Below are 17,285 nucleotides of genomic sequence, written 5' to 3' on the forward strand. Positions count from 1 at the left end.
CTCTCTCTCTCTCTCTCTCTCTCTCTCTCTCTCTCTCTCTCATTCTTGCTCTCTCCTTCTGCCTTTCGTTTTTTTGCCTCTGTTCCTGCCCCCTAGCCCAAGTGATCTGTCTTCATGTTTGTCCTTTCTTCCTCTTCTACTGTTTTCTCTCGTTACGATTATATTGGGGTTTCCATTGGTCAGGGTGTAAGATTTTTATAGATAGTCAAACCGTGTCCTTCGTGATAATAATTCTTTAATAACGTAGGCCACGGTCAAACGGATCAGGTGCTTGGGCTCGAAAAGAAGAGACCAAACTGTGGTTTCCAGCTTGTTTGTTTATTGTTTTTTTTCCCGAGCATGTGAAGCATTTTGTAAAAAATAATATGTTAAGTGAATATTATAGCTTTCTTTCATTCTTTCTTTCTTTCTCTCTTTCTTTCTTTTTTTTCTTCTTTCTTTCTTCCGTTCTTTTCTCTCTCTTTATTTTTCTTTCTTTCTTTCTTACTTATGTTTGTTTCTTTCTTCCTGTCTTTGTTTGTTTCTATCATCTTGTCTTTCTTGTTTTCTTTTCATTGCTTTTGTTTAAGTATACACTCATAATGATCTTTTTGAGCATACTTTTGATGTATGTCTGTTTATTTTCAGGAGCACAAGTAGGAATCGTGATTGGATTTCCTCTGTCAGGGTTTTTGTGCAAATATGGCTTTGCTGGAGGTTGGCCTTCTATATTCTATGTCACAGGTGAGAATATACATCAACTTAATCACATTTTCATTATACAACTTATGTATATGTGGTAAATCAAATCCTGTCATTTTCTATGGATGCGTGGTCTGAAAAATAGGTTCATCCTTATCACAAAGCCATATCTAATAAGAGGATTGGAAATCATTTTGCATTCATAACGTGTGCCATAGATTAGTACCTGTCTGTTAGGGAAAAATGATCATGTGCATTTTTTTGTCACTAATTTAATGTACACTTTGATCTGGAGATTAAGAAAATCCAGTGTAACTGAGGCAATACAGAGATGTGTTTTGGAAATATGGCTAACCAATGCAACACAGAGCCTGTGACAGTCTCAAATAGCCTGGGAAGTGAATGAAGGACAATTCAGTTTATTTGCTAGTTTTTCCAAGAAAAATACCCAAGTATGCCTGCTGATTCCAAGAACTTTACTTTTATGATGTGGATTATTTTGCCACTACTTTTATTTGATTGTTAAGCTGTCTTGTTGGTTGATTTATCAGGTGCCTTCAGTCTTATATGGGCTGTTGCTTGGATCCTGCTAGTAAGTGATAGCCCCTCTACACATAAAAGGATATCAGATGCAGAGAGGGAGTACATTTTGTCATCTTTGCAGAGCGGGTCTGTGACGGAAAATAAACGGGTTTGTCCTTTTTTCAATATGTTATGAAAAGATGTTATCATTTTGACTCTTCCTTTTCTTCCTCCACCTCCTCCTCCCAGCTCATTTTTTTTTTCATTCTTTTCTTTTTTCTTCATGTCCATCTTCTTCTCATTCCAATTCTCCCTTTCCTTCTCCACCTCCTCCTCTTCGCTCTTCAGCTCTCCATTTTCTCATTCTTTTTATTAGTCTTCTTTCTGTATTTTTTTTTCGTCTCCTTTTTCCTCTTCTTCTTATGTATTTCTTCTCATTCGAAAATCTACTTCAAGTACTTCCTTTAAATTATGCTACTACATGTAGATTAATTGTATAGCATTGGTGGTTTAGTGGTTAGGCTCTTGGACTCTTAACATAAGGTCATGGATTCAAATCCTGTAAGGAGTCTGGCGTTGAGTCTGTGGGGAAAGGCACTTTATACGAATTTTTCTCACTTCACCCAAGGGGAATGGACACCCAGCTGTGGACAATGAAAGATCTTGTCGTTTTGTTAGTGTTTTAATGCATGTAATTGGCACCTGGCACGGAATGCTTCCTGGAAAGCTGAGAATGTTTCTGAGTGTTCTTAAGTCTACTGGGGTAATAGGATAGTTATAATAGCACTTGTGTGGCTCAAATTCCCACTCAACAGCATGCTGTTTGTGCTTTACAATATATAACTACCCCAGCAGACTTGATAGTGTTTTGAAACATCTCAACTTTCCAGGAAGCATGCACTGCAAGCTGCCTTTTTAAAGACGCTGAAACACTAACATACTGACAAAATCTTTCACGGTGTATGGTCAGACACCTATTCACTCCTGGGTGAAGTGAGGAGAATGTGTGTCAAGTGCCTTTCCCAAGTACGCACTGTCAGGCCTAAGGCTTGAACTTCTGAACCTGCAACCTCACCATCATGAGGCCAGTAACCTAACCAGAATAGATTGAAAAGCACATAGAGCATGCTGTAGAGCATGGATATGGGCTGCATAAATGCAAAATATTGTGTGTTTAACATTTGAATTGACTTTTGCCCACTCTTTGTACAAACTGAGCACATATGTGGAACATCGTGGGGTTTTTTTTTTCCACCCCTTTGCATATCAGTTTAAAGCTTGAAACACTACACGCTACGTGTAGTCTATATCAGTGTTCTTTGTGTTATCTGAAAAGTGAAAAACTGACAAGTTAATGCATCAGTTTTGGTTCTTATTTTAAAAGATAAAATTTGACTTTGTCCTGCATTACTGTAGATGTGTAACATATGTTGTTGGATTGACATCTGCAGTTTGTCATTGCATGACAAGTAAAAAAAAAATTTCTTTTGTAAATATGTTTTACGGCATTTAACTTTGCCCCGGTGGCGAACAAAGCCTTCTCTTTCGATTCTACTACCGCCAAGGTATCTTTAACATGCTCAACTTGCACATGAGATTTCAGACATTTTTCGCCCTAATCCAAGAAGGCTATGTGTTACATTTTACCACGAGAATGAGGAAGAAGAAAGATCTTACCTGCCCTAAGGTCAGGGGTGTGGCTGAAAGACATCAGTAAGGAGCCAAAGAGTAGCAATAAAAAGGCTGCAGAAAAAGTCAGGAGCAGGCAAAAAGGGGGCAGAAAGAGGAGACGAAAGCAGACGACAACATGGTTAGAGAGTGAAGAAGGAGGTGAAAGGATGAAAATCTTATAGAAGAAAATTTTCTGTTGCTGTCAGGTTTCAAACCCTGGACCTATTAAATGAGAGGCGAACACTGTATCTCTAGACCACGAGAGCCCCCATTGTACGACAATAGCGAGTTGATGTACATGGCTTCACATGTGAATAGGGGCTGTGTCACTGGTTTGTTGGGGGTGGTGGGGTTGGGAGAGGGGTTATGAATTCTGTTCATCTAACACATGATTGCATTAAGCCACATGCCAACATCTAGCTATGAAGCATGTAATCGGCAAGCTGTTACTTTGTTTTAAGCCAAGAAAGCAATAATTTTTAAACTAGAGACAAAAAAATCATTTTTTTAACAATTAGGCCTATACCTATTTTTATGCATCTTTTCTTGCCTTTTTCAACATTTGCAATTTGAATTTTTACAAAATATTTCTCGAAATAAAGTTAACAATTTTTGGCTTAGTACATCTGAACAGTTGGCCAACATTTTATTGTGTTTGTGTTGATCGTTTGATGTTGTATTTGTAGTGTTAATGTGATTTTATTGGAAAGATCGTGCAAATTTATGACTTTTTTTAATGTGTTTATGAAAATGTTGAAATTGTTTTATGTGGTAAAGGCTAATGTCTAGCATCTGATTTTATTGCATTTATATTTCAGGACATCCGTGTCCCATGGCTGAAAATCATGACTTCACTACCTGTCTATGCAATCATTATTGCTAACGTTGCTTCCGACTGGGGAGCCTACACTTTGCTCACCAACATCCCAACGTATATTAGTGAAGTGCTCAAGTTTGATATTGCAGCTGTGAGTCATTAATTTTTACACCCAAAAATGACATCATTTACATATATTTTGATTTTTTTCCATGTGATAAAAATATATTATTAGCAGTCCTGCAGTGCTATGCATTTAATTATAGTTTAGAATTTAGATTTTTGTTTACAGCATGCACCTGGAGCATGGGGTATCTTTTGCCAATCTGCTTTTTTTTTGTACCCACAGAGCAATGTTATTTATACAGTGTTAAATTAATCATCTGAAATATCTAATGAATAGGATATTGTTGTCAGTCTGTCATTTTTTTCGTTCTGTGCTTGCTTTATGCTCTTGAACAAATTCCATTCCTTTCTTTTGTCAAAAATCAATCCATTTCAGTTTACATGCTATAGTTTGATAACGATAATTTTATTCTTTTAAAAAATTCCATTGCTGTTTCCACTTCTCCACTATGTCTCTCATGTGATTAATTGTCTTTCATGTTTTATGCTTTCCTGTATCAAGCGTTTTGTTTATTTACCTTTTAACTGGTACACACCATTTTATATCAAACACAATGAGTTTGAAAATACTGCAAAGGCCAATGTTAGTCATAAATTTAATTGAAAAAAAACCCCCAACCATGTATTGTGGTATAAAATCTTTGGGGTGTAAAATGCTTGATTAAGTTACCATTGGTTTTTTGTCAACACCAAACAGACTTTGTTTGCTGACCACTGATACTTTAAAACTGTATGTTATTCATCATATTCTTCTGAATGCATAATGCAAAATAAGTACCATAACCTGCAACGTGCAGTCTGTACGATTTTTACAAAACAAAAATCTGCTGTCTGCAGATTTATATTCGGGGCACAACTTTCTCTTTACTAAATTTTGAACTTATTCAATATTCAAAGACGATGTATGGCTCTGTGACAGTTTGTGAAATAGTTCTTTCATTTATGTACTATCTTCATCCGCAGAATGGCCTGGTCTCTGCTCTGCCTTACATAGCATTTTGGATTGTAATCAATTTGGGAGGATGGGTTGCAGATTTTGTGAGAGACCGCAAACTTCTTACAACTGGTGTCACAAGAAAAGCGTTCAATGCATTCGGTAAGGCACTGTTAATTGAGAGTAATTATATGGAATTGTATAAAACTAAGATATTTCATCAGGTTTTTTTCTCTTGAATCTGAAGTAAACAAGGGAGACTGATGTCTCGAAGAAATTTTGTTTTTTTGAATTTTGAAGAACTAAAATTTGAAATTATATCTTGACTGTTGTATTCAAGTTAGAACTTGTATAAGTGTGACTTCAAAGTAAAATCAGGCTTTCGTCAAAGTGATGAAATGGAAGAAATCGACATTTTTCCACACATTTTGGTAATTTTTATCAAATTTTTTTTTGCCCCCGCACCTTTTATGTCCATTTAAGAATACATTTATATCTTAATTTTACAAAAAAACTTTGATCAAATGCACAAAAATGTAAATTTGCAGTTTCCAAGCTTTGGACAAAATTTTGGCAGCTATTTTCTCACTATTTTTTTTTACCTCTGACACCAGGCGACCCCCATCTCCTTCAATCTAAAAAGTTCCAAATGTCAAAAAATTGACAAGGGCCTAATTCCACTGTGTTGTGACATATATGTAAGGTTTCATTGTAGGTAGCATTGGTCAAAATAGCAGGAACACCTTTTGGCATATTACTCGTCTTACCTAAAGACTATTCCTCATACAAGCACCTTGTCAATAAAAACTGTTTACTGTTTTCTTTAACTAGCTTGAAGTGTATTAAAAAACAAAGGCAGTAATTTGTTAGCCAGGATGTGACATCCGGCAATAAAGGTTAAACACACAATGAAAGAGTGTTGAGAGAAGAAAGAAAAAAAACAAACTTTTCTATCGTTACCAAGATATTTTGGGTTACAACAGCATACACAATGAGTCACTAAAAATATAATATAGTAGCACATTAATATAGACCAGTGACTACTCAACTAATGCCAAATCACTTACATTGCTGTGAGCCTGATCTCACAAATCTCTTTATCACAGGAAATTTGCTTTAGTTTTAAATAGAAATCTGTAGTTAGTTATATATTATCATCAAAAATTTAAGTTTCCATCAAAACTGTTTGACTTTTCTTTCACTGATCTTCTTGTCCATTCACAGGCAAAATTCTTCCAGCTATTATGTTGATCAGTTTAGGCTATGTGGACTGTTCTCAACCAACGGTAGCCATTGCCTTGCTGGTCTTAGCTGTGTCTCTCACGGGTACACAGTACAGTGGCTTCCTGGTCAACCACGTAGACATCGCTCCAGCCTTTGCTGGTATTCTCTTTGGTATCAGCAACTCCATCGCTGCTGTCACAGGATTTATCTCCCCTGTAATAGTTGGGGTCATCACAGAAGAGGTCAGTGGCATAACAAAGTATTTTAACCTTTTTCTGTTGATTTTCTTTTGACCTTGACTTAGGAATGTCTCAACCTCAAGCTCTTTAGCTTTTTATGATTGGATGATCTATTACTGGTTGGAAGGAGTGACACAGTTACAGTCGAAGCTCACACACAGTTGCTCTGTTTCTTGCCTCTGTATGAATGAAAGAGTTTCTATGCTAATATTTTCAACTACCACCTGGTTGATGTTGTATTTTCTTCTCTTTTCCATACCTCTCGTTTTACCGTACCTATTTTTCATAATTGTCCAAGAACAATATTCCTGTTTCAATGTTGTGTTTGTTCTTGTGCATTGAAGCTACAAACATTAGATGATGCCATTTTTTAAAACCACTTTAATTTGATTAAAAGTTTGTGTTTTATATTTTTAAAAGCCGGACCCTTACTAATGTACACACACTGTATTTCCAGTTGCTAGTAGCATGTAGCTGTTTTGTATATATGGGCCATTTTGTGTCAGTTGGATGCTTTGATGGATAAGCTTTTATGAACATTTTGTGAGAGTGGTAGACTTTTTAAAGTAGCAGATCATGTTTGTTAAATTTAATTCTAAATTGTTATCCCAATTAATTTGCAGTGAAAAAATATTGTGATAGCAGTACTTGCTGAGCAAGGACTTAACCTATAATGTATTATCATGATTTGTTTTTCAACCTGCATCTTTCCATCTGTCCATCTTTCCATCCATACTTCCACTCTTTGAAGTATAATTGTTTTATACTCTAAATTTAAAAGTACTTTTTTTTTTTTTTTTAATTCTCCAGCGCCAGACAAGGGCTGAATGGCAAATAGTCTTCTATGTTGCTGCTGCAATTTATATATTTGGAGCTGTTTTCTACATAATTTTTGCCTCTGGGGAGCTTCAGCCCTGGGCAAGAGTGGAGACCTCAGGGACTACTAGAGCAGCGAACCATGAGCTAGCAGTGAACTCAGAAGGGGAAAACCTGAAAATGTTACAGGAGGGAGAGGCTACCAAAGTGTAGACCTACTGTATGTTTGAAAATCCTAGTTTACAAAAAATGTTATTATTTTATGCTGTGTGTGTCAAGGTTCATTTCCTGTAACATTGTTGCTTTATGATTATTTTCTCCCCTCAGTACTTTATTTATCTAATTTTGCGCAAAATTTCTTGTTTTTTGACATTATCAATGTTGTAATAAGACCTTAGACAAAGTATGCTTGTATATTTTATGAATTCTTCTAATCTACAGATGTGAAATATGTGTGTGTGTTTGTGAAATATTTATGAAGCAACCAAGATCTCTTAGTTATTGAAGTTAACTGTTTTGTTCCTCTTTCTCATCACACCTTTATGTGTTCTGCGGGCAAACTTTTGCATAGCTAGCCATTTTGACTACTGTGCTTCTAATTCACTGAACACACAAGCAAAAAACATAGAAGAGTAAATTCTTTTGTTTCTTTTGGTTTCAACACCCTTGCTATTTACACAGAACTAAATGTACTGCTTTAGAATGTTTGTGTTTGTCATTCTTAATATTAGGCTTACTCCCAAGACATTTTTCCAACGATTTGGATGTAAACTATTATTATTTTTATGCCGCCAACGCTGAGTTGTAAGAAGTTGGAAAATGTCACAGCTGGGCCACCTCTGAGACCATTTTTATATTCAAGGACCTGCAGATTCTTATCAGACCTCATTATATTTATATAATGATCTAGAATGAAAAATGTGATGCAGATTTCTTATTAAGTCATGCATGCTGATCTGGATTCCTCAAAGCAGCTTTTCTGCTTAGTTTATTTACTTACCAATTGTGTTTTATTTCTGTTAATAGAATAACATTGATATCTTTTTGCAGTCATGTATTCGACTCACATCTTTTTTTAATCTGAGGAAAAGGTCATTTTAAGACTAGCTTTCAGTTCCTTACTCAAGAAAAAAAGTGTTCATTGAATTAAGAAAAGTTTATTTCTATGACGTTCTACTTATAATGGGAATGATACTCCTGTGACTTTTCATTTTGTGGAATGTTTGCAGAATTATTCCTCGTTTTATCTCATTGATGTGAAGAAAAATGAGCGTCTCAAATATATAGTACTTACCATGTAAAGGAAGGTTAAATGAAGTTACAGGTACAACTTCAAAACTTAATTAACCCTTTTTTCTGTATTGGTTTCTGTGCCTTATGATTTTGTCACCCTTGTCGCAATTGTGTTTTTGTATTTTATTGTATAAATGAATGTAATCTGAAAATTGGAAGGGCATTGAGCAAACCGTTCTGTGAACAAATAGCATATTAACATCTTCATGCGTAAGGTGGGACTTGATTTAATGAACTATTTATGCTATTGTAAACATCTGTGAAATGCAGTGATGAACAGAAAGGAAAAAGAAGTGGATGGGAGGAGAGTGAGGTTGGCTAGAGTAGTCGTCATTTGGAGTATTCTATAATATTTATCCATCTCACTGTATGGTGCCTAAGAAAAACTTAGACTCGCTGCAATGATGATAACACTGATTGTTCATATGTAATTTGTCATTGCTGAAGTTTTACACCACCATCAACACTATTTATAGATCATTTAGGAGGCAGGCTGCTTTGACCTTGCCTGTCAAGGCCAACCTAGGCTGAGAAGCATACAATGTTCCATCATACATAAAGATTTTAAAAATTGTCTCCCCCAACCAGAATCGAACTCATGTCTTCTGCATGAGATGGCAAAGCGCTTAACTGCTGCAGCACAGATGCTGGTATGATTATTCACCAGAGACTGGGCCAGTCAAAATTTATTAAGAAGCAGAAAACTTCTCTCACACCAGAAGATATTTAGACACTTGTCCCAAGTATGGTGTTGGTATTCGATACTGTCTCATAAAAGATGATGGGGAATACATTCCTACCTCTGCCCAGTCTCCGGCATGCTTCATGTTTCATATGACTAGCTGGTTTCACTTGATGGCAGGAAAAGCATATGTGATGCACCGTGGTGAATTCAGCCGCTCGTCAAAATAAAAAAGTTGAAGAGATCAACACTTTCCTGCCCATTTAGTGATTTTTATTAAAAATTTTTGGTTGGGCTCATCACTTTAATGTCCACTTAAAAACACATTTCTGTGTGGATTTTACTGGAAAAAGATTGATAAAAGGCACAAAAAACGTAAATGCTCAATTTTCAAGGACTTTCAAGCTATGGAAGTCACCAAACTTTGGTAGCCATTTTCTGGCGAATTTTTCCTCTGAAACCAGACAACTCCCACCTCAATCACTCAGTCACAAATATCTCGACTTCTATTCAAGATAGATGGGTAACTTCTCATTGAAAGCGAGACAAAGGAACTAATTTTAAGAAAAATCATTAAATATACCAATACCTTCCCATGCCTGGAATTGAGGAGCGCCTTATTCCAGTGCGTTGTGATACATGCTTATCTACAGCATGTCAAGTTATGTTTTCATCGAAAAATATAGAGGGGTGCTCTCTGTAGTCTGTTTGTTTGTCTGTAATGCTTGGGAAATGCTTTGCCTTAGAATTCTTTTAGAACATGCAGTGAGTAAACATGCTTGAGAGAGTTGTATAGTTTGCAGAAGCACATTTAGGTTTTGTTGGATTTTATAATGAAATCTTGTCTCCTTAAAGTTATTTAAGACATTAGAGCTTGATATCATGTCCCCAGTTTTGAATCTGTATAGAAGGGTAAGTAAATCCTGATCAGTCATGACACTTATTGGGATAGCTTGTGGTTTTGAGAGAAGGGTTGTGCTTCCTATGGTATACATTAGGCTTTAGCTGTTGAACTTGTGAAAAGGAGAGGGTGGAGGATTCTCACTGGGGAAAAAGATCTCAAACTGCAAAGACCACAAAAATGTCTCTCAAAATGGGAGTAGAAACCAGTTGTTTATCATATTTATTTTATTTAATTCAAAGTCAAAGAATCTGTTTTAATTCTGGAGCATGGAATGTCCAAAGTTCCTGTTTCAACATCTGTCTCAAAAAGCAGAGTAGTTAATTGTGTATATATGATTTGAAGCACCAACACTATTTATGTGCTGTGAAGATCTCAGTTTAAGAGTGCTGTCCTTGTTTACAGATAACGTTTCCTTAGACAACAGTTAATCTTTTGCAGTTAATGCAATGTCAGTCGTCATCTGAAAACACATTCTTCATTCCTTTCTTTTTTTCATTTTCTAAAAAAAGGTTTTATTTTCAATTTCTTTTTAATACCAGTACATATGTACTGATATTTAAATAATTTCTTTACAAAAATATGCTTGACCTTTCCTTTTAATATCAATTTTCATTCTCATATATCTCTTAATTGTTACATGATATTTTTAGTGTAGCCTGACAAGATATGAAAAGAATGCTGTGTTTTATTTACCTGGAACCACCCTCTCTTAAGCTTTATATAACTGATGTCCTTACCAATGTATTGATATTAGTGGTGATGGTATAGTCATAGCCTAACTAGTGGTTAAAATGTAAACAAGTTGCTCACCTTTCCATCACCGCAAACACTTTTCTGTGGCATTATGCATGATAAACTCAACAGACTTTAGTGTAATAGGCATTATTATTTGCCATGCTACTTGGCTGCCTCTCAACATTTGCAGCTTTTGGATGTAAATATGTACAGGTCTACAACTTTTTGTTTTGAAATTAAAAAAAATTAACCAAAAAAGTCCATAAGGGTACCGGAGTTGTGTTATCTGTTACTTTTTGTTTGGTTTATATTTTTGGATATGATCTTGGTTGGATTTTTTAAATTTTTTATTAAGGGCTGGGTTGTTGTTTTTTAAAAACTAGAGGTCTAGTTTCACGCCCCTCTGGACATGAATAGGGCCCATTGTGGAGTCCCACTCTGTGTGTTTTCAGAGTGTATTTTAGACTAGGCCAGTAGCATTGACTAAACGACTAAACAGAAAACATAAGTGTGTGGTAAAAGGATGCTGTTTCAACACCATGTTGGTTGTTGCATAATAATATGCAAGGAAGCTTTTTCCCTTGTTAGTGGGTCGACAGACCATATTACTCCCCCCTTCTTCTCCCCTCCCCACCCCCGTTTCCATCCCTCCTACTCCTACCCCGTCCACCCTAAGTAAATCTGTAAAATGTCAGTATGTAGGCCTATAGATAGGGGAAAGCGGGGATGCTTCGGATACTTTTTATGTTTGGCTCAACCGCTCGCTTCAGAAGCGATTTAGGCCTAAGGAAAAGGTTCACCGTTTTTTTGTTATCCACTTGGGCATCATCACTTGCGATATCAACTTCGTGCATTATCACATTTTACCTCATGAATACCATATATGAGGTACCCTAAGATTTCCGAAACCACCCCACTCTGCGGGAGACATCGAACAAACGTGAGGAAAACTTCGGACGAAGAGGGGTGACTTCGGACAGTGTGTTTCATTTCAAACATTATTTTTGAGAGGCAAAACTTCGACACAACATACATCTTTACCTATACGTTTTGTTTGGGGTCGCAGAAAACAGTGATCCAACCATATCTATCAACCAGTACGTTTGTATGCATAGCATATTTGTACGTGCTGACTTGGAGTTTCCCCTTACCATTGTAACACAGGGCTATGTGATACCCCTAATAACACGCTAGATTTTGTAGTGATAAACAGAGATGTAAAGTTTTCTTTTCCGCTTTAGTTTCAGAGTCTGACAACGTTTAGATTTGGTGAGAGCACAGAATTCATGAAGGTGCTCCTGCTAAACAGTTCATCGATATTTCTCTCTGAGCGATGACCTCTTATTTGAATCCAGGTATATATATATGTGTGTTTTTGAACATAGGTCGGTTGAGGGGTTTTCAGGGCTTTTATTTACGTCCTGACGGAGACGGACGTAAAATCGGATATCCGCCATCTCAAATAACCTGACAGTTATAGTGTTTCTGGGGACGTTACACCACAACCAAACAGATTCAAACTAAACCAGTAAATCAGAATTTTCTTTTTAAATAGAGCTTCAAGTGTTGCCCCTTGTTTGACCTTTAGAAGAAGCAAAGACAATGCACTGGAGACTTCAATGAGAATAAAAACATAAACGGATGCCATTTTAACGGCCAACTTATAGGAGGCTTTTGACCTCTTTGCTGAGCCTCCAATCGAATAAAAAAAGAGCTGATCTCATTTTACACTGGTAGAAAGATGGAAACATTTCTTTCTTATAAGATTTTCTTAGGGAAGACTCTCAAAGTCACCTCCTTTGTCTTTCTCTGACACCATTTCCCAAAGAAGTGAATAGTCCTTCACTTCTATCATCCCAAGTTCGACGACAACAAAGTTACATTCTTTAGGTTCCACGTGAAGGGATGCCTTTCTCGAGCCAAAACCTAGACAGCCAGTCTTTTCGGGTAGATTTTGTTCATGTGCCATATTTCTGGCAGGATTATATTGTTTGCTATGACACATGTGTATGTTATACTGTGGCAAACGTCGGGTTAGAATAACATCCTTGAACATTCTACCAAATACAATTTACTCCGAGAGTTTTTTTCCCTAGAGGGTCATAAAAAATTTATGCAGTCATAAACGAGGGTCTCTAAAACGCATCATTCACACCGTTTTAGATAGTCTTTCAAAATAGTTTTTTTTCATAACTATTGTAATGGTTTCTGCACGACGCAAAGACACTAAGTCATTAACAAGTGCATAATGCATAATGGCGAGTTTCTTCTTTCTAACTTTCTGTGAGCTAACGGGCGTTTTTCATTTTGGGGACTTTGTGTTTCCTTGACATGGTTACAATCTGGTAAATACAACAACACAAGAATACGTTTTGAAAATTCAATTTTCATAGTAGAGGCCTAACTCTGATTCCTTCTACACCTGCATTAGTCGTCGGGAGACCTATGACAGTGTTCAAAGTCATCCCGCCCCTTGTACGAAGTCTCCCTACATTATCATGGGGGTAGTGTAGGGAACATGTTCGTGAAACAGACATCATGAAATTTAGAGTTGATTTTATTAATTCAGCACGCAACTGACACCCTATGGCACATATAGCTTTGTGAAAGGATCGCTGCACTATTATATTGTGTAAACCTTACAAACTGAGGTAAGAAAACCCTTGTCAAAAACAATGTCATTCACAGCAGATGCAAGGTTTTTTCAGTGAGGCGGCAAAAACAGAGCAAACTATAACCTCACATGACACATTACATTGTATTTATGTGCTTCAGTGACAAAGCGTGTACTATCAATAGTTCAGCGAGCATTGATGTGTCCAAAGTCTCTCCGTGTCCGAGGCCTCCCGGCTCGACTCCCTATCATGTATTTCGTCAAATGGTATAGAAACAATGTGCTTTTCATTAGAAGGCAATATCATTACACACTTCCATACTCATACACATTGTCACAAATCACAGTGGAATCTGGCGCTCGTCAGTTGTTGGGCGTATGGAGTTATTGGTACAGTCATAAAGCTTGTTCTGTCGTCTTGCTTTTGATCAAAAATAAATACCCATCTTAATTGAATAGAATCAGAAGTCGAGATAATATTTGCGATTAAGCGGTTTAGGGGGGGGAGGGGGGCAGACTGGTATAAAAGGTAAAAATCGGCGAGAAAATTGCCGCCAGTTTGGTTACTTCTAAAGACTGCGAATTATAATTATACTATTATACACACACACACACACACACACACACACACACACACACACACACACACACACCCACACACACAAACACACACACACACATACACACACACACACAGAGACACACATACATGCCTTTGATCAACGCCTTTTTTTTTCAAAAGTAAAATCCGCACCGAAATGTGTTTTTTAAATCGGCAAGATAAAAGTGTTGAGCCAAAGAAAAAAAAAAGGAAAAGAAGAAAATCGATAAAAATTCAGAACAGGCGCAAAAATGCCGGTCACAAGTATTCATCTACCACAGTACATTATCAATAATTATACATCTCATCCACGCACACTCAACTATCATTCCCAATACACATAGTTGACATATAGGAAGGTCAAGTGCCCCTTAAGAACAATCTACTCTGTTATCTCTTATCATTCATACCGAACGAAAATCAAAAATAATAATATACCACTTTCTTTGTCTGAACGTAGAGCGCGTTATATCCCGTAATCGAAAAAGAGGAATCGTTACAGTTTACGAAGTTTTGTTCTTCGTTCCATCAATGATAGTGTTATTCACTATCTTTGGTTCCATCTCGGGTCTCCACTGCACATTAAGTAGTAGGAGAGAATTGAGAAAACTGGGACGAGGCCCGAAACATGTATTTCTTAGTTTGAGTTTTAGTAGGAATTTTACAGCGCCCGCAACTGCATAAGGTCATATGAGCTCCAGAAGATTGGAGGTGTTACAAGAGAGCAACAAACAAACAAAAAGAATGAAGGGGAGATAAGGACGATAGATGTTTGATAGGAAAGAAGGAGCATGTATTTCATTTCTGTGGATACAAATGAACCGTACCGCAATGAATGTATTGCTTATCAATAGATCTAGATCTATACCTTTTGATTGCTATTACATCCCTTCAACTTTCTATTTTAAATTTCCAAAGACTGCTCAGTTTTGCAACGTTGTTTTTTTCTAGACCAGTTTTTGTCTTTCTGCATAATCGAATACGTTGAACTTCAGCTGAAGGTGAGAATGTTATTGTGTAGTCATAATCATAATATTAGTATAATCTATCAACTTTATAAGACAATCAGGCTGAGTACTATCTCATTAAGAAAATGCAGAATCAACCTTGATGTCTACCGCAAGAATTGTGAGCTGGTGTCCCACTTTATCCCTCTTGTGTCCCAGTTTTTCAACCAAAGAAATCAATATAATATTATCCAGAACAAACCTACCACGTCGGGATTGAACATGGTGCTCAATAAAAGTACAATTTGGTTCTCATGTTCGTATGCAGCCCCTGACGTATGCCATGTAGTTCTAGATTTCTAATACCACTTTCCAGATTGTTTTGTTTTTGATTGTTTTTCCAGAAATTCCTCGTATCTGCAGGCGAGAATCCGAAGCGGGATACACCCTACATTTCATATGAAATTATGAAAAGGTCGATGGAGGCTGTCCAGAATGGTAGAACTGTCTAGGAAGCATCAGCAGACTTCGGTGAGTCAAAATCGACTCTTGGTCGGTGTGTGCAGAAGCTGAAAGTATAAGCTGATGAAAGCCTTCAGTCAAACAACAAGCCAAAAAAAGGGGATGTTCTCTGAAGCACAAAACGCACACTTGACGACTGTTTTAAACATGTTCAAACACGTGTTATGGGCTCACAACAAAGTGGACTCGTATGTTAGCCTTTGAAATGACAATACAGAGCTATGTGGACGTTCCAGAGGGTTGGAATGACAACACAGAGTAAAGAGTAGTTATTCATTTCACATTTTGCCAAGACGCCCGAATTTGTCTCTGGGCACTCCAGATACGACTTCCCTAAAGATAAAATTTTTAAAAATAGCGTCGGTCTTCAACATCAACCAAGAGATTGTAGCTAGGTTTTTCTAAATTCAAGAACTAGTCGCAGCCACCAAGGTATCAGCTTTCATGGTATACAACTTAGAGAAATCTGGATGCATAAATGCACAGTGTCCCCCCCCCCCCCTCCACCCCTCCAAATGATCGCACTCAAGGGGGGCAGAAACAGGACAAGGTTGGGAAGATCACTTCCCAGGGGCGTGTTGAACTTGTCATAATTTTTAAACTTTGTTGTGTCGTTTCAGTAATCGAATTTTCTTTGCCAAAACATGTAGTAAAGGATATATAGGCATAGTGAATGGATGTGGTAAAGTTTTCCCCTCCTTAGTATCAAGCAATTATGAGGTAGATGTAGATGAACTCCGACAATTTCCCCGAAAATAATGGAACACTTAATTTCTTTTGCTTGTCCAGGCAAGGAAAATCAGGCAATTTCAATAATTGACAATCACCATAGTCATTTGCCTATGCTTTTTCTAGAACTTGCCAAAAAAGAACGTTGTGCATGTAATCACCCTATCACCGCACACAAGACATCAAACACAACCATTTGATTGGATTGTCTTTGGTATGTATTTCAAATCAATTGCTAACAGCTATGCTTCAAAATCCAGGAAAGCACATCACCATTTACAATATAATATGGCATCTGTGATGAGCAATGCATAGACAAGAGCAACTACTCCTGAAAGCATCATTTTTTGGCTTCTGAGTCTCTGAATGAATTAATATTTTTTGATGACCACGATTGTTGCCGTCAGCTGTAACAGATCAATCACCATAAGATCAAAGCACATCACCATCAGCTTCTAAAACATAAATCTCAGCTCCTACCTCCTGTGAAGCCATGTCCCTCTTCACCCCAATCACCGTCCCAATTTCCCTGCCGCTGTCCTAGTCCACCATATACATATTTTTATCACGCATGAAACCATGTATTATATAATATAATATAATTCTAGTATTAATGAAAATAAATGCATATTATGACGTGTTTTATGTTATTGTCCTTCATGTCGTACTTTAATTAGGTCTGAGGTTGTTGTTTTTTCTAAATGAACGAGAACAAACTGACAAAATTGTGACAAGCCAAGTGGTGCTCCAGTATTTCCCACTCTCCTATATCGTACTCCAATGTTTTTGCAGTGTGCGTACATTGTTATTTTCGATTTCCCAGCCAGTTGTAACGGATTAGATATTTTCTTTCACACTTTTCCCCCATTCCCAGGCCTTTCTTCCCACTTCCTCTCAAAAATAATTTTTAAAAAGAAGAAGAAAGCTACGTCAGTAGGCGTTAGGAAGGTCTATCATATTCATCTGCTCCACTTTGTTCTATTAGAAGTGGGAAGTTCATGGTCTCGATGGCCCTATGGGTCTTTTGTGCCGTATAAGAAGAACACTTACCCTTGAGGTTTAAAACTATTGTTTCGAGATTCTTACCTGACGTGAATGTACAAAAGTATAGGCCTACACACGTAGAGAACTGTAGAGTGTGCTCGCGTTTGCATCTGTGCGTGCGTGAAAGAATGAAAGAGAGAGAGAGAGAGAGAGAGAGAGAGAGAGAGAGAGAGAGAGAGAGAGA

General features: G+C 37.1%; 1 protein-coding gene across 1 annotated transcript in view; it reads left to right on the forward strand.

The window, feature by feature from the left end:
* Positions 1 to 10,905, forward strand: part of LOC101854895 (sialin) — a gene marked incomplete in the record, with an annotated part of 32,571 nt that extends 21,666 nt beyond the window's left edge. The window contains 6 exon segments of the mRNA XM_013087172.2: positions 628 to 723; positions 1,233 to 1,372; positions 3,693 to 3,842; positions 4,781 to 4,913; positions 5,976 to 6,217; positions 7,025 to 10,905. Coding sequence (XP_012942626.1) covers positions 628 to 723; positions 1,233 to 1,372; positions 3,693 to 3,842; positions 4,781 to 4,913; positions 5,976 to 6,217; positions 7,025 to 7,243 — 980 coding nt within the window.
* Between the last annotated feature and the right edge of the window lie 6,380 nt (positions 10,906 to 17,285).

The sequence above is a fragment of the Aplysia californica genome, unplaced genomic scaffold (genome assembly GCF_000002075.1).
Source record: "Aplysia californica isolate F4 #8 unplaced genomic scaffold, AplCal3.0 scaffold00553, whole genome shotgun sequence".
In the NCBI taxonomy this organism is placed as follows: Eukaryota; Metazoa; Mollusca; class Gastropoda; order Aplysiida; family Aplysiidae; genus Aplysia; species Aplysia californica.